This window comes from Haemaphysalis longicornis, unplaced genomic scaffold (genome assembly GCF_048455015.1).
Source record: "Haemaphysalis longicornis isolate Haplotype H1 unplaced genomic scaffold, Haemaphysalis longicornis Haplotype H1 scaffold_6, whole genome shotgun sequence".
NCBI classification, from domain to species: Eukaryota; Metazoa; Arthropoda; class Arachnida; order Ixodida; family Ixodidae; genus Haemaphysalis; species Haemaphysalis longicornis.
The window spans coordinates 165,254,998-165,273,868 of record NW_027526407.1 but is presented as its reverse complement, the minus strand read 5'-3'; the positions used below and the strand labels follow the sequence as shown (position 1 = coordinate 165,273,868).

General features: G+C 45.3%; 1 protein-coding gene across 6 annotated transcripts in view; it reads left to right on the top strand.

Annotated features, from left to right (window-relative positions):
* The window catches only part of Ryr (Ryanodine receptor), a 405,814-nt gene that overhangs the window by 97,257 nt on the left and 289,686 nt on the right, over positions 1–18,871 (top strand). For all 6 annotated transcript variants that reach the window (XM_077672818.1, XM_077672817.1, XM_077672813.1 and 3 more), the window contains exons 2-3: positions 5,416–5,520; positions 18,036–18,134. In XM_077672818.1, coding sequence (XP_077528944.1) covers positions 5,416–5,520; positions 18,036–18,134 — 204 coding nt within the window. The remainder of the gene's footprint in view (positions 1–5,415; positions 5,521–18,035; positions 18,135–18,871) is intronic.

Here is an 18,871-nt window from a genome sequence, read left to right as displayed (position 1 = left end):
CGAATTAGGTTGTAAATCTTTTGGAATTTTCAATGAAGCGCAGAAGAGCAGAACAAACATCCCGGCGGCAATATCCCGTTTCTGAAGCCCCAAATGATAAAAGAGCCGGCACTGATAATACAAACCCCAGGCGATGAAGCGGCACTTCAAGGAGCTGACGTCTGAGGCTTGAAAATCGCCGACACGACAAAAGGAAATGGTCGACAGACTCTTCTTCATTGCAGTAACTGCACATGGCAGTCTGCGCCAGACGAGACCTGTGGAGGTATCTGTTCAACTGGGGCACATGACATCGAAGGCTCGTTACAATCGCCTCCAGGTCGCGTGAGGGGCACCAATTCGGATTCCAGGAGAATTTTAGATGAGAAAAATCTCGCATTGACAATAAGACTGATTCGTGCTGCCCTTGAAGCTTCAACAATCTACGGAATCTTACAGCGGCTAATAAAGGCGTTGTCTCAATGACATCGACAACAGGCCCGGAGAGTGCTACCCTTGCCAGTGAATCTGCGGTCTCATTAAAGGTGATTCCCGCATGCCCAGGGACCCAAAGAAGGTCAATTTCAGTAATATGAAGTGGTAGAAGGGATCGAAACGTCCGTAGAAGAGGTGAGTCTTTCGGAGAAGAAAGGGCTAAACCTACGGATAGGGAATCTGTAATTATAAGTGGAGACGACACCGATATGTCAAGCTTTCGTATTGCCAAGACAATTGCCAAGAATTCCGCATAGAATATAGGGATAAAATCCACCAGACGAACCGAAAAGTACCAATTTAAGGAAGGGGAAACTATACGCGTTAGTGTGAGCTTCCTTCTTTTTTTACTTTGTTTCTTAATGAGTGATAGGGATATGTGACACCACTGACAGAAACAGGTTTGGTTTTACGCATGCCCGACTTCCACAACCTCATCGCCGCTTAGTGCCGCCTGTTGAACTATGTCCCCACTACCAAAAAATTTATTTCGTGCCCGCCCTGAGAGCACCGCTAGAATTAAACTAGTACAACATATATGTATTCTATTCTTTGGTAAGATGACACATCAGCACCCCGCTACAAAGGAGATATCATTAACAATAAATAAATAAATAATAGATAAATAGACAAATAGATAAATAGATAAATAGATAAATAAATAAATAGATAAATAAATAAAAAATAAATAAATCTGATTGATGTAAGTCAAGTTGATGAACTCTTGGCAGCTTGTTTTCATGAATTTTGTGTTATTCGTAAAGGTGACAAGCGAAGCGAGAAGTCTCGTTTGTGGCTTGTGCAGTAGGGTGTGTGACGAAAACAATGGTAATGATTTCATTGAGGAGCTGGTGTAATAGGCGACCAACCTCCGTTTGTTCCTTTAGAAAAGCATTACTGCTACATGTAAACCACCAGCCGGAATGGAATTTTGTACGGTATTGGAGCCCTGAGGCTGTGATTTGAAGCTACTCGGAATACGGAACAGGAATCCAAAGTGTTAACTGTATCCCACGAAGCTGCAGGTCAGGTTGAGGGGAACTTGCCGCAAAGCTTCGAGAAAAATTTGTCATTGTTAGCTCGTTCTGCTGTCATTTTAAACGTGTGTCCTGAATTTGCTCAGACTTTCATCATAAGAATCTGCAGGGATGGAATTTGATGGAATATTGTTTTGTAAAGGCTGCACCGGAGTATGGCTACAATTTGAAACAGATAACACTCCCGCCATGGGAATGTATCCGCTGGTACGCCTAGGTAATCAATTTGTTGCAGAAAAATTTGTGGAATAAGCGAGTTGTCATTACTTTTACAGCGCGTAAAAGCTACATTGGGGAAATACGCAATTTTTGTAAAATTTAGAATTTCTGGAAGCCTTCAGAAATAATTTCAGCGATCTTCTTGTAGACGAAAACTGGCCAAAATTCGGCTGCTCTCTGAAATACAAAATATATCGCCGCGTTCCACAACTAACCATCAGTTCAATAACTAATATATCTGGTTAACACCTAACAATGAAATGAGTTCGGCAACTGATAAACTAGTTTATGAGAAGCTCCTCTAACGAAAGGGACGAATGATTTTAGCCACCAAATAATTTTTTTTCATCTTACCGAAGCCACTATCCCAGATGCTAAAAGTAGATGCTTGAAACACACACACCCTCACCTCCAAACAGCGACTGTCAGAATTTGGCGCGGGCCAAATGTGAGGGTTCATACCGCGATGCAATTTGCAATGAAAATAATGAGTATCGACCGTTATAGAGAAAGCTGTGGGCGTTTTCATTACTTTACCGTCTCTACATTGTCGGATATTGACGCTCTGCCAACCTTTCATTGCCGCCATTTCCTGCAATCGTAATCACAAAAATGCATTTTGTGCGTCATAGAACGACTTCCGTGCAAAATTGTTCGGCGGCTTGATTACATCAGTGCCAACAAACCAAACGTTACCATGCTATCTTTATTAGTGTTCCTGAATGGGTACTGGAGCAGGTCGATTAAATCGATATGTGGAAGCCGTACGTAGCAGCTCCGGCTCAACTCGAAAAGAAGGAATTCAGATTTTGGCGATTTCGCAAGAACTATGCATTCATTTTCTTTTCGTTTGCCCTCATCGAACAGAGGCTTCACCTAGTTGTATCGCTGCATTGCGTAATCGCTAAGCTTACACACGCACCAATACGTCTTCAGAGGACACTAGAGATCCAACTTTTTACGAGGCAGAGGGCAATCGTTGCTTGATACGGGGTCACCAATCTCCCTATTCTTTCCGGCACAGAACAAGAGGATCGGTAAAGCAGCAAAAGAAAGGACACGGAAAAGATCGCCGTTCTTTGAGGCCTCGTTCACGCGATGGTGACGTCACAAATCGGTGCTCTTCGAAGACCTATAACGGGCAGCGAAGTTGTTTCGACCGCCCGCGCCGGCCGGTTGGAGCTCGGCTCTAGTTGAGGGCTGGAAGGCAGCGGTCCGCTTCGGAAGGTCTTGCCCGTGTTGTATCGGTGAAGCGGACATGCCGAACAAGAACCTGCAACCCACCCTGAAGGCACCGGTAAATAACCAGCACGCACCGGCCTGATGTTTGCCCGCGTTATCAGCGCTCGTGAGCATGTGATTAGCAATAGCTGGATCGACCGCTGCCGTGCTTGTGGCTTGGTTGTGGTTTTATGTTCATTTCTGAGAACCGGAATGGATCATCAGGCAGATGTTTGTTTTGGGAAGGTGGTTGCGTCTTCGAGATCTTGGCTGACGCACATAGATAGTACGCACGTTAGGACGCTTGTAAGTAGCCGTGTTCGCTGGTCGTGTAGACCAAATGTTGCGTGGGCGTTGGGCGGATATAAGAAGAGAAGCAAATAATGCTCGTTTTTGGCCGTTTTCCTTGGTGGTTTACTTCACCCGCTTTTGATGTTGCGTGCTTTAATTTCTACGCAGAGCTTTAAATTTTGACATGCTCTAAAGGAACCAACAACCGAGTTTTATCGCGTATATTTTCTTTATCCCAAATGAAAGAGCATCCCTTAAATCGCGTCAACCCGGAACGGATTTGTTGATAGCGCCTTCTAACTTTTGAAGTCGGAATTTTTGGATGTACCGGCCGTACGTATCCGGCAAAGGGGAATGCTGGCAACCAGGACAGCGAACCGTGCGTTAACACACTTTTAACTGCATGCACGTGCGATGAGAAGAGGTATTTAAAAACTTGTACCCGGCTCAGACAACAGAAACGCGCAACCTTTCCTATTCCTCCATGTCGCTTTTTAATCACGCGTTGAAATCGACGGAGTTGTTTGGACATGCAACCTAGCGTCACGCTTAGTCACTACGTGTCGCCACCTTCCAGATGTCAGAAATTTTAGTGCAAAATTAAATATATTTCCGCCTGTTTGTTTAGAAATTCCTTGCGGTTACTCCAGTATCTAAAACGCTGACTATCCTGTGAGCTAGATGACATGCACTCCACAAAAATAAGTTGTTTGTCCCTTTAACAAAAAAGAATCCGTCCAGATATTTCGCCCACATATTTAATCCAGGAGATTCTAGGAATGTTTCGTCTGCGGCTATTCTTCTTCCCCAGTAAACGCATCCTCGCTAAGTGTTTAACATTTCCACTGAAACTTTCCATACAGTTTACATGGGGGTGGCGTCCAATACCATAGCAGCAATTGGAAGCCTACGATAAAGTTCTGTGTCCTGCGGTGGTCATGCATAGAGTTTCATACTAATATATACCAGAGGGAAATCTGGCGCTGCAGTCGCAGGCCGCCGTGGGCGGCGCCATTGCAGCTAGCGACGTTCCTCGCTTACTTGGCTTGGCTAGCCAGATGGTTTCTTTTTTGTCTCGAAGCCAAAATGAACAAAAAAGGGTAACATTTGTTTCTTGTTCTTCTTGCATGAAGCTGCTAAATAATCCCTCACAAAGAAATCTTTCTGGAGCTTTAATTTTACAATAACAAAACAAATTCTATTAATATTCTGCAGTAACATTGTTGCTTTTTGGCAGCCAAAGCCAAGTTTTCAGCCTGTTGTTGAGCCATGCCAAGGACAAGTGGAACGTCCCTGCCGGGTACATGACGGAACGTTCGCTGAAGCGCGGCTCCCTTGAAAACGGCACCAGATTTCCCTGTAGTATATATTAGTATGAAACTCTATGGGGTCATGTAGAAGCTTCTGCGGCTGCTTCTGGTGATAATAATGATGATTACGATAGCAATGAAACCTCGGAACCCAGCAGTTTCGGTACAGTGTCGTCGGATATTTTTGCTTTACCTTCCTCTCAATGCAAAGAAACTTTACCATCCCTTCCAAAAATGAGTTGAGGGAAGCGCGAAAGCTTTTTGGCATCAAAAGCGCGTCAAAACTTTCGCTTAAAGTGCGTGCAATATTTTGCCGAAAGTGCGTCTACTCAATCGTCAGATCTTCGAAGACCCAAATCGCAAACAAAGAGCGAAGACATCCGACGATTCTTCGAGCGCTAAGAAACCGCATCTACGAACGATGTAAACGTATACTGGTGCGTGGTTTATGAGACACCGCTATACTATTGTACTCCTTTTTCATGACCGATGCGTGCATTGCTTTTTCTAAAGCTATTCCTTTTTCGTGATTTTCAGGTAACCGTTTTTGACAGAATTGAAGCCAAGTTTCAGGCACGCACTGCGTGTCCATAGATCTTATGAGAGCTTTTCGCTTGGCCAACCGGTCTATGAGCAAATGCGTTAGTTTTTCTACAGGACGACATCGGGCCCACAAGAAAGCTTTTACTTTAAAATGTAAAGGATGACAGCCAGCATTTCTAGAACTTACATCAGATATTAGGCACCACTTTTTTAGCGGGAATACAATTTGTTTTCGTGTTTTTTTCGCCGGTGTTGTGGAGATTCGTTTTTGTAAGTGTACGCTGTGTTGACTAACAGTGTACGCGCTGTCTCCTTCTCAGGATGACATGGTGTGCCTTCAATGCACGGCCACGGGAACGCGGGTGTGCCTGGCGGCCGAGGGATTCGGCAACCGACACTGCTACCTCGAGAACATCGCCGACAAGGTGAGTTGTCTACAGAGAGAGAGAGACAGAGAGAGAGAGAACAATCTTTAATGAAGTCTGGCGATGTTAGCCGGGCTAAAATGCTTGAACCGTCAACGCATATAGCTGTAAGCGAATGGAAGAAAAAAGCGAAAACGCCATGGGTGACTCCAAAAGAAAACACGGGTAGCTGGCTACAATGATCACCAGTTTGTGTTGAACGTGGAATCTCCGTCGAAATGCACATTTAAAGGGACTAGCGCTTTCGCGGTGCTGGAAAAGCGTTCAAGTACTGTCAGCCAATACTTGTTCTAGGAAGCCAGTAAGCGCATATACGACATTTGAAAACAAGAAAAAAAATTTTCTTATGAGTTGGCGGAAGAACTTTGGTCGTAATGAATTCCCGGAAGAGATAGCTTGTAGGATTCTGACGTGCATGCGCTTGCATTGATTGCAGTGAATTCGTGGTCAACTCCTTACAAACATGGAGAGAGAGAGAAATCACTATCCGAGCTCTTTGGCGAGCTGCCTAGCGCCTCCTTCTAGTGCCCGGTGCTGAGATGGGGGTACGGGGCGGGACGGAGGGTTGAGAGGGCAGTAGGCCCACATGGCGACACTGAGAGCGTCAAGGTAGTCAGAGAGGGTATAGTTGGAGGAAAGAAACGGAGAAAAGTGAATTTTATGGAGGAGTCGCCATAGGCACCCCTGATAGTTGTTGAGAAATGTATGGGAAGGGGGCTAGGGGTGGCGGGAGAGACGGGGATGATTCGTGACTTCTTGGTAGAGAAATGGACATGAGAAATGGCGTGACCGTGCGCCGAAGCCCTACTCGCATGTGATCTAAGAAATTGAGCCGCGTGCAAATGTAGTTGCTCAATATTGACGACAAACGCTAGCTGTGCTCTTGAGTAATAATTGGCTTCGGTTTCAGGATGATAGGGACGAGGAGTGCAGTAAGGAGTTAGCTGAAGGAAGGCTACAGTGAACGGGGTGCAGGCATACACGCAAACGGCGTAAGAATTTCCTTTCAAGCGACGAGCCAAATGGAAGCCCGGCAATGACAGAGGGTGTACAAGGGCTTCGGCCACGCATTTTTTGTCTTCGACAAGCCCACTCGAATAGCCCTTATTAATTTTTTTCCTAAGGGAAGCAATGCCTTCACTGGGCTGGGCTAGCAAAGCGTGGCTATAGAACTGGCGCCTTAGGCAGAATGATATAACTGCTTGTGGAAGGCAGCCGGGAACGTCCCTGACCTTATCGACGTTTAAACGATGAGAAAGTTTATATAACTGGTCAGAACGCTGAATGGACTTCAAGTCACGCACACAATGAATTGAGGTACTTCGTGGAAGCAGCGGAACTGCATGTAAAATAGTTAGCAATCTTCCAAGGGTCTCTAAAAAAAGAGGCAAACTTGTGCCCTCAGTTATAGTTATTCTAAATTATTTCGCCACGCAAGTGGCTGAGAAGCAACCAGTGAATCACCCTCCCCGCGGACATGTTCCGCCCGCTCGATGATTGTAGCTACGACACCCAAAATAAGCCATCAATATCGACAATGCAAGCAAACCTAAAGAAAGCTTCGCAGGGTTGACCGTTTTAACGGCGGCGACGTCGTTAGGGCCGTTCGGAACATTGGAAGGCGGTGACTAAATAACTGTGGCTCTTAGATTTACGAATACTGCAATATGGGGCCATTACATATTTCAACATTTTTCTCAATTACGGAATGACTACTTCAGTTTACGCTGTGCCCACTACTACTATTTCGCGGACTTCGATATTTTATTAAGAAGAGCACCTCTTCATATTCGCCTTACTGGTGGCTAATTTAACAAGTTTCTGTAAGGCAACCAGTACAATTTCAGTTAAGTGCGGCCGAAAGAAATTGCTTGTACAAATGATTTTATCCGTTCGCAATTCCAGGTATTTCTTGTGGCTGACAAGTTTCGCAATAAAGCGAATGTCAGGCACCATACTTGCTTAAGGAGCCAAGAAGAGAAAATACAAGTTCGTTTAATTTGAAAGAACTAGCATTCAGTATCTCACTCAGCTCCATTACAGCCACAAAACATGTTTTTTTAAACTAGTAGGGGTAGACATACAGACCCGAACCCCTCGGTTGTGAATAGTTTCGCGAATGGAACGCAGCCCATTCCCACAGTGTCCAGTATGCGTGTTCTCGGTCTCCGAATACAGGCCAGTGCGCACGACTCAGAAACCGTCCTCGCGCTCCAAAAAAGCGTGCATCAGACTACCCGACTCATATCGCGAATCGCTAACCGGCATCACGGTATGAAGGAGCACAACCTTGTTCGATTAGTTGAAGCCTTCGTCCTCAGTAGGATAACCTACGCCACCCGTTTTCTAGACCTCAGAAAGGACGAAGAACTCAAAATTGACGCCCTTATTAGACGGGCCTACAAGCAGGCCCTCGGCATCCCGATCACTGCTCCGACCAAACGTTTCGAGTCGCTGGAGCTTCACAATACCCTTAGCGAACTAATAAAGGCTCAATGGCTGGCTCAACGGGAACAGCTTAGCCAAAGCCAGACGGGTCGGCATATTCTCGGCTCCCTGGGCATCAACCACCTGTGAACAGGTACTCACAAGATACCCTTGGCTCCCGAAGCGCGCGATCAAATTCACATCCCACCGTTCCCTAAAAATATGCACCCGGTTCACATTCAGGAACGCAGGCAGGCAAGGGCGAAAGCCCTGCACAAACGATTCGGAAATTCGGAGGACGTGCTGTACGTGGACGCGGCCTACTATCCGGGTCGCAATGCTATGGCAATTGCAATAGTCAATCACCAAGGGAATTCCATCAGCTCCGGGTCGGTCCGCACGAGCGAACCGGAGATGGGCGGAGAGGCGGCCATTGCCCTGGCAATGACGGCATCCGCAAAAATCAAATACGTGGTGAGCGACTCAAAGTCTGCTATTATAAATTACGCAAGGGGGCGCATCTCCCCAGAGGCATCTGCAATTCTAAGGATTGGGCTCAACAACATTTAGCGTTCGGGCAAGATATGTCTAATATGGGCACCTGCACACTCTGGCCTGGCTGGGAATGAATGCGCGCACGACGCCGCTCGAGGATTTTCTGACCAAGCTGGTGACGACAACAACGCTCATTCACTTCGCTGTTCGGGTAGGGATCGCCTTGTGTCCTACAGGGACATAAGTAATCATTACAGGCTAGAGCGGACCCGCTTCCCCCCGGCTCATCCTACCCTCAGTAAATGGCAATCCGATGCTTGGAGACTTCTACAGACCAACTCGTATCCCAACCCGGTTGCGTACAGTCCTTGTAACCCTGGACAATATTCTGACAAGTGCCACCAGTGTAAGGACTGGGCAGACTTAGCACACATGCTGTGGGCTTGTCCGCAGGCGACAACGTTAGGTCGCAACATCGCCACTGTAGAGCAATGGGAGACCGTATTGCTCAGCTCCGACCCAGCTGATCAAGTCTGGGCCATTCAGCTGGCCGAAGACGCTGCTAGAGCCCAAGGGCTCTTGGCCGACGTCTAGGATCACTGGCTGTTATGCAATAAAGTTTTCACTCCCTCTCTCTCTCAACGAACAAAATCAAAAATTATTTAAAACTTTCAATTTTTGCGCCACAGTGACGTGTTATGAGTAAGAATGACGTCGTACGGGCCAACAATAAAACATAATTTTTAGTGCGTTAACTGCACGTTGGCATTCAAGTGATGCAGTCAAATAGAACTAGAGGCCCCATTACAGACGTCCAGTCATGTGCCGCCTAACGACAGGTCAGTTAGGCGGCCGCCAATCGCACAAACAACGTTCCGTGACGTCATAGAAAAGTTGCGGGAAATTGGCTAGAGGATCGCGACTGCTTTGCATATTTTCTTTAATATCTCCGTTATTTGTTAAAAGATTGCGATGATATTGGTATCATTGTTGTCGGGACTAAGCAATCTTTCTAACAAACCCAACTTGTATTTTGTCTCCATGGCTCCTTTAAGAAAGCGCAGTGCATACCGCCGGGTTGGCGAGGGCGTGCCATCTTCGCAGCGCCTTATGCTGTAAAAAAAACTTACGCCTCCAAGTAAATGCACAGGGAATAAAAAAATTGGAAGCCCAATCGCACGGTCTAAATATATTTGGGGCATTTGTGCAGCATGTCTTACACGCACATCGCATGCTTTACAAGTCGTTCCAGGCTTTTTTAAAAACTTTGAAAGACAGGCTACCCTTTTTATTCGAATATAAGGCGATGCTGTTTTAAAAAAAATCCGTGGTCTCAAAGTCATACCCCGCCTTATATTGGAAGCTCAGTATATATAGTATATATGCAGCGTTTTTTAAACAGGAAAGTGTTTTATCCCGGGGTACACGAGCCTCCCCGACGTCATATCAGTCACGGAAATTACATCACCAGAAAAAGTTCCATTGAAGCGGCGGCGCTAGGATTAGACCCCACGATCACTCTGGCCGCAACGGGAGGTATGAAACGTTCAGCCAACTGGGCCATGAAATCAAGCGAGCATCGCTGTACGAACGCACCTTATGTCCTTCCCTCGCAAGTTCTCGCAATGTTCCGCAATGCTCCGGCGAATGTAATCCCGTGTCCAATGTTGATGCGTCTAACGGTGCCAAAGCGAGGAAATATACATAGCGATGTCCAAGTTCATATCAACCGCCTATGAATATACAAATGCTCCTGCGAAGGCCCATTTAACTTTCGTCTTTTATGAATTCCTATGAACGAAGGATCAAGAGCATTTTTTTACTCTACAAACGGCACCCTCGCCTTACACTCATGACCACCTTATAAAAGAAAAAATACGGTACTCTACCGACTTCATGCTAAACCACCGCTACCTGCCCTAATCGCGCTTAACGTTGATCGCCTAACCCAGCTGCCATAAAAAAATATTTTCTCGTATGTGCGCTGAATCCGGTCGCGTGATTTTCACAAGGAGTAAAAGATGCAGGCCGCAACGCTTACAACTCAACCAGCGCTATACCACCAGTCCATAAACATCGTTGAGGTTCTCAGGGCTGCCTTGTTAGTTGCAACAAACGATAAAACTGGCCATTTCCGCGCCGAGCAGAGTGTCGGAATTAGTAGCAGCGATGACCTGCACCATCGTTCAGCCTGCCGATATGAAACGAGCAGTGTTAGTGGCCGTTAAAATAATCGCTGTTACGGGATACCGTTAAAGCTAACTCATGCTCGTTTCTAGCGATGTCATTATCGTTGACGCGAGTTGCTGGCCTTATCTTATGTAGTTGGAACGCCATGCTCTTTCTCCGGCATTTTGCAGGCTCTCTGAGTTATCGCTAATAATCGCTTTTTCATGCTGGCCTGCTGTGCTCCCTACATTCAGAACTGCAATATGCAGTGGGGCTATTTAAACTTATTCATTGTTTGTTCACGTTTTTGTTTTTCTATTTTAATACTCAGAGCGCTATAATTCAAATTTTATGCCTGGTAGCGCTAGCTGAAAGTCCAAAAGTAATGAACTGCCCAAGTGGTAGTGAATTATCTAATATTACATAATTCCCTACTGTTCAGCAGTTACAGGAACGGCTATACCGCAGTTACAGGAAGGACGTTAAGGGTTTCGTAGAGTTGGCATATGCAAACGGGAATTGCGGAGCCGTCTATGACAACCGAGTCTTGGAAGTTATTTCACTTTCAGCGCCTATTGCAGAAGGTCACACACCGCGGTGGCTCAGTGGCTAAGGCGTTGTGCTGCTGATCAGAGCCGCGTCAGCTGCTTTTCGGATGGAGGCTAAAAGCAAAAACGCCCGTGTGTTCGAGATTTAGGCGAACGTGAAAGATCCCCAGGTGGTGAAACATAAGACGGCGCCCTCCACTACGGCGCGCCTTACCGCCTGTGTAGCGTCGGTACTTTGAATCAATCAATCAATCAATCAATCAATCAATCAATCAATCAATCACTTGTATTTGGTAGGAACACTGGTGTAGATCCTCTGCTTGGTTCTTGCGCTCAGGTACAGCTTCACACTACAAGCCACCTGCTTGTTTTTTACGTGTGCGACTCGTTCTTGACGGATCGCCTGCGAGATTCTGAATCAAGTGGGAGAGCGCAACGGCTCCTCTTTACATAGATACCCCGGCAACCGCATGCTCACGCCGACTGTGTAGCAACATCGCTCTTCGTCTCTGTGGCGACCCAACTTGTTTCGCCGAAAGGCAGCGTGGCCTATGGTGAGCTAGTACCTTCTTGAGTGTAGGAGGGACTCCATTTCCTTGCATTTTTTTTTTGAGAACGTGAAAGGTCACGATATGAGTAAACTAACTTCTAACAGCTAATGCGGCAACGTAAGAAACGGCGCGGAGTGTGAGTTCGAGTGTCTATATAGTCGACTCTCGCTAATTCGAAGTGGCTTAATTGGAATTCTAGGTTAATTTGAACTGTTGTTCTGGTTCGGGCAATTTTACATGCAGTTCTAGGTGTAAAATTGCTCGATAATTTAAAGCCAAAACACAATAATAGATAAATTGGCAGTTACTTTGAATACAAAGGAATAAAGTGACCAAACAGAACTTCTTGCTGGGATAGTTGGTGAATCGGTGCCATGGTTTGAAGCGCAACAAAAACAAAGAAACAAAAAATACGGACGATCAAAACAGAGGAGACCACACAGGCGCTAACTTACAACTACATTACTGCGCACCGCATGTGCTTATATTCCATAGGAAAAGAGAGGTCGAGAAAGAAGGATCGTTCACATACATAGATGATAACCATAATAAATGTGTTTACAGCACGGTTTTCAGAAAGCCCATTTCGCTATCGTACAGTGCAATCGAGGTACCAATTACGCAGCCACTCGCTCTCTGCCTCATATAATACGCCTCGGGTAATTGCCTCGCCTGCCTGTTCTTGCTTTTGTTTAGTATTTTTATCTCATCGAACCATGGCTCACAAACGCAGGCGCGAGAGTCGGTAGGCAAATGTGCTCCCTTATCTTTTACAAGCGACAGGTCATGTTTCCTCGCTCTTTCGTTGACGCAACGGTGAAAGGACAGAAGGCCAAAGGTATCTACTGTCCGCAAAAACCGCATCTCATGCCATACATACCCAGAGAGCCCCACAACATGAAAAAGGTCGGCGAAAAATACGGGATCACCCTTGCGTTCTCTGCCCCGTGTAAAATTGCGTGCCTGTGCTCGTGCATATTGGGTGAACGAAGGAAGAAAGCATGTGGGAAAAAACACTCAAAGAGCTACGTCGATTGTGCGTAGGTGTTGTGTACGAAATCCCGCTACCTTGCGGAAGGTTTTACGTTGGCCAAACGTTCCCTCAACGAGAGAGCGAGGGAACATGAATTATCGCTTGGAAAAGATGAGGGAGCACATTCGGCTATCCACTCTCGCGCCTGCGGTTGTGAGCCATGGTTCAATGAGATAAAAATATTAAACAAAAGCGAGAACAGGGAGGCGAGGAAATTAGCCGAAGCGTATTATATCAGGAAGAGAGAGAGTGGTTGTGTAGGTGATACCTCGATTGCACTGTACCATAGCGACACGGGCTTTCTGAAAAACGTGCGGTAACATATCTTTTATTGTTATCATCTGTGTATGTGTACGATCCTTCTTTTTCGCCCTATCTTTTTCTAAAGAATATAAGCACATGCGTAGCGCAACAAAGTAGTTGGAAGGAAGCGCATACACCGTTTGACATACCTCTTCCCAGTCTATCCTCTGACTTAAAATTGTTGAAGGTTTCATAAGTACGCTCTTCAATATAAAAAATAGATCTTCCGTTGGTACTGACAACATACCCCATGCCGTCTTGCACCGTAACGCTGAACCATGAAGTCAAATTCTTACTCATATTTTCGGCTAATTTTTCAGTGTTCCGAAATCCCTAATGACCTCCGTATGACCTCTGTCGTGCAAATCTTTTAAAAAAAGGGCATCGTCTCTTTGCAGAGAACTATCACCCTCCGTATCTGACTTCTAGCATATGAAAACTTTCCGAACACGTAGTATGCAGTAGAAGCTAACAATATTTTGACGCCTTCGCAGCAAGGGTCTTTTAGAAAACGCTCATCTACGATCAGCCAGCTTATTAACACTATTCACAGATTGGCGTCTTGACTTCACTTACAAAGTGAAGACACAAACTGGCGCCATTAAGACTTAAGAAATGACCTTGTGCATGTTCCGCACAACAAACTCATCTTAAATCTTCAAAACCGTGGCCTGACAATATCTCTCGTAAAATGAATTCATTCCTGTCTCTGTAACCGTAAACAGTTTGTTCAAATGAATAACTTCTGTTCCAGCACCCTCCCCGTATCTTCAGTAACGTAGCAACGTTATCGGACCAGTACTGATTGTAAATTGTGTTAACGATATTGAATGTACTGTTTCGTTTACCGATTCGTTTCAAGTTATTTGCTGATTACTGCGGGATATTCAAACGTATTTCCTCCTTTTGTGACCATGTTAACCTTAAAAGTAACCGTGATGCCGTCGCTGAATGGTGTGTTAAATAGTCCATGGAATTGTACTGTGACAAATCTGTATTGCTCCAAGTAACTAACGAAAGTATGCACTCCCGTTTTTTACAGGCCTAATAACCACGCGCTGATACAGGTGGATGAATATAACTATTTAGGGGTTATAACTAGCCATCTGACTTGGTCAGTCGTATTAACAAAATTTGCGCGTCAGCCTCCATAAAACTGTAGTTTCTGACATATAAACCAATAGCCGCACCCTCACATGTGAAGTGACTCGCCTCAAATTCTGTTGATAGGCCTGAACTACTGAAGCGCAGAATGGGATTCATTTGTTAATGTTAAAAAAGGTGTTCATAAACTGCAAATGGCGCGAAGAAAAGCTGTCGGATTTATCTATGACAGTTATCACAGCAGTCCGTCGCCATCCTTTCCCATTTCCTACAACAACATAATGACTCCTGCAAAAAGGAGGCAGATTGCGTGACTCAAGCTTCTCTTCTTACTTAATTCAGATCAATTCAATGATAATCCAGGATTTTACATACAGCCCCGCTTACCTCGCCCTATTAGATGCACCCACATGCACATTTTAACCTCAACTTTTGCTCGCACAAACATTTCAAGTACCCCTTTCCCCCCGCTCAATCTATGAGTGGAATAAGCTGCCCGCAGATGTGTTTTCCGTGCGTGTTGTATCCGATTTGGCAAAACGTCTCCCTATTGACATGTGATAGTATTTGCACCGCTGCGCTTGTCACTTCTGTATGTACGAGGTTTTCGCCTTGTAATCTTTTTTTCTCTTGTTTTGGTCGTCCCCCTGTTTGTTACAACTTTTTTCAGGCTTGATTCCCGTTTCTGCTAAGTATGTACAACTTAACATTGTTAATCATTGCTTTAATTTCGATGTACTCACTATATTTGCATATAATTTTGCTCACCTGCTTGGTGTTAGGACTGACTTCAGTATCTACTAAACAAAAACAAACAAAAAAAAGAATGGTACTTCATCAAAAAAGCGCGAAGGTGAACCTGACCACGCCACCGTTGTTTCCGGAAGGCTTGCCAAAGCGGCTGCATGTCGACTCACTCTGATGCGGTTGCCAGGAAATCTGAAACTTGGCCTCAGGCATGTTCGTACCCTTTAATCAGATAGAAATGCTCCGGCACGAAATGACGTATTACCTAAACTTGCTCGCAGCCGGCGTACTGGTCCTTCCAAATTTTCTAGCAGATATACTCCACGAAATCGTGGGCCGTTATAACGCGCGACCCGAACTCTGGCCGCGCTGTCCTGGGGCATATTGAAGTCGAGACAGCTTCCGGACGGCCGTTTATTGGGGGACGTCTATCGAATTCCCGAGCTATTGCTTTTCACGCGCAAGGACTGACCTTTCGGGTGCAACGAACTTTACTGAAGTTTGGAAGTCCGGACGGAAGAGCGAAAGCACTGAATTCCATCTTTCCGGCGTGGAATGTCCTCCGATATCACGTCTTCCATCGCTGCACCCTTTTTCAATCTGTACGCTTATTTACTTTAGTTTTATTGTTATACGCTGAACGTCGTTTACACACGCAACTTGTTTTAATTTGTGTCTTCTCTAATAATCGCATAGATTTACTGTGGCCTGGTTGCAGAAATAATAACGCCATCCTAAATGCATGGCGATGGTAAAAAATATTTTGGGCTCACCGTAAACATCAATGCACTCTTTATTTTGGACGCGATGGGGTAGTTCTCACTACGCGTTTGGCGTCGATGGTACTCTTACGACAAAAATAAGATGATACGGAAATGAGCAGAAATACAGTACAGCGCAAATTAGAGGGAAAAAAACTTTACCACCCCTTCCCAAAGAACGTTAGGAGAAGCGCAATGACTTTCTGACATCAAAAGTGCGTGAAAAGTGCGACAAAACGTTCGCTAAAACTGTATATCTTCAACGGTTGATATAATTACGTCCAATCGATCGTCGAACATTCAAAGTCCCAAATCGCCAAAAGGAGAACGAACCCATGCGGCGATTTTCGCGCACAAAGTAAACGCATCTATGAGTGATCGAAATACATTCCGATACATGGTTTATGAGATAAAGGCGTAGCAGTATTGTACTTCTTCTCCATTATCGATATCGATGCGTCTGTTGTCTTAATGAGAACCATTCCTTTTTCGCAATTTTCAAGTGACCGTTTGGGCAAAACGGAAGCCTTGCGTCCAGAGATCTTACCGTAGATTTTCGGTCGACCATCTGGTCTAAGGGGATATGCAATAGTTCTTTGAGAAAACGCCAATCGTACCAATAAGAAAGCTTTCGCTTTCAAAATCGAGTGTCCTTTTCCGTTTATAGCGCTACAACTCGATCGCTTCCTTCATCTTCATTAATCTGCCACTCGTGTTCTTTGCGCGGGAAGCAATGTAATTGAATATGATGACAGGTCATAGGCGCATTGCCGAGGGGCGCGGAGTCCCCCATTGTTAACGGCGAGGATTACCGGTGGATGATGCGCATTGTCCTGCAAGAGGGGAGGAATTAAGGGTGTAGGGTATGGATCATCGCTCTTTCCGCTGTACTACTGAATGACATGTCCCTGTGTCTCACGGCCGATGATATCCTGTCTTTGTGCTCTATACACTGTCTCGTCAAAAAAAATCAGTTACCTGTTCTTTCTTCGGTTTTCCTTTTTAAGGTGCAAAAAGACTTCTCAGAATTATTCGTTATATGCCACGGAGGCAGTTTGGTCCTCTTAATATGGCTGCGACCCGCTTTTCGGAGCTCCTTCCTTCATTTAATTTTCGCCTTGCTTCCAGGGACATGCAAACACAATTTAATTAGAACTGACACCCTTGACCATTCGTCATGGGCGAGTAATGGTATTTTTATTTTATTTTTAGAATCTTTTGTAACTGTAGTATCCCGGCTTAGGAAGGATTGGGTCAAAATTATGACGATGTCTTCCGACATACCTGTGCAAGTAGTTTTAGGCAAAATGACAGGGACTAAAGACTCTGCTATTTTGGGCACTTCTTTTCTCGCTTGGTCGCCTCATGTCTGTGTTTGAGGCTGATGTTGCAATTTTGTTAAATTAAACATTCACACGTTCGTCGACACTATAGGGCCGCATTGTTGAAGAGGAATCCGGGCCTCCTCTTTCAAGGAACAGCTTTCTCTGGGGCAGTATATGAAAAACGCACAATAGCAGAATTTGGAATTCAATGGAATAGACCTGTAGTCGGGTAGTCTGGACCGCCGTTGGTTCTAAATAAAGTTTTATCTCTCTATGTCCCTAGTTACTAAAATTTCGTTGTCTACGGCTTTCTTATTGCTTCTGTATATAGAGGTATTTACTGGGCGTCAGAAATCCAGCATAATTTTTTATTTCAACCTACCCCCAATGTTCTGAAGCTTCGTAAAATGGTCACTAGAAGGAATAATGTTGTGGTAGCCTTATTACTTTCAGCTGTTGTTGAGGGTGAAACCGTGAACTTGACGCTCAATTTGTCTTGCGTTTGAGAGGTTTAGGTGCACTTCAAATGGTATAATGCAGCGTATCACTTATAAAAAAAGATCACTCTATTTCAACCAACACAAAATAAAGGACTTCTCATGGCGGCTAATAAATACTCCGCAAGGCCAACATTTTTTTGACAATATTGGAGCATGCCTCTTGAATATAATTACTTTCAACGTTCAGGCCGTTGTTTTGAATTACCGCTGTTGCAAAAAGTTATTCTCGGTCCAGCAGCGGTGAACGCCTCGTACTACTGTGCACGAGGTCAGGGGGGGAGTGCGAAAAGGCCCTTGAGCACGAGACCTCAAGAGACACTAAAGAACAGAAGGTTTTCATATAAACGTATAGTCCTTTCTATATATCACCTCCAATAACATGCTGGAGTTGTGGAAGTTTCTCAGTATCCTCCGCTTTTGTTACCGCGTAGACGTGGATGTCATTACGGGTAGAATTCGTTTATACGCATGCGTTGAGAGAGTACTTTTGGATTTTTCCTCCGGACGGGATGTCTAACATTTCGCCTGCGCCACCCCTTTTCTCTCTCGCAGAACTTTCCCCCGGAGATGCTGTCCTGCGTGCTGGTGTTGGAGCAGGCGCTGTCGGTGCGAGCATTACAGGAGATGGTCACGGCGGCCAATTCGGACACGGTCGGTACCCAACTGATCATCGCACATGGCATGCCACGTAGAACGAAGAAACACTAAAAACACTGCTGTTCGCTGTTTCCGTGATAGTGTGGGACAACATAGCTTAGACCACCCTGGAGGCTGCCAGGCCTTGTGGGGGATTAATTATTGCAATTTCCTCCGGGATATCCCAGACAACATGCGCTAGACCATAGTCAAGGGTGCATGCTCGGGAGGCTGTGGGTATTTGTCGCTCTGTGGAAACTTCGTATGCGGATTGCCATCTAGATCCCATATTCCCCTACAAGACTGGACAGCGCTAGATGAGAAGTGCGACGGAGACTACAGGGGGTGATTCATCTTAGTTATGTTACTGACAAGGTATAATCATTGGATTTTAGCACGTTTTAACATTTATGCCCACTGCCCTTCCAGGACTACACACCTGCCCTAACTAGCCTTCATATGCTTCCAGTTGCAACCTTTGGCTCCGGGGCTGTAGAACCTTTTCCAAATAACTAAGCAGTAGTACTATCCTTTTCATAGTTCAATACGGAGGCGCGGGCATGTGTACTCTAAGAACAAAGCTTTTTCATTGCCTAAAATTAATTATTTTGCCAGCTTCAAAGCGCTTGGCAGGCGCCCATGATTGTCTTAGCCGACCGCAACTTCTTTCCAGGGATCTTGCACAAACGTAACCATATACCCGGCTGTATAAACGTCAAGGACGTTGCAACGATTGGTTTCGTGCGCTGTGA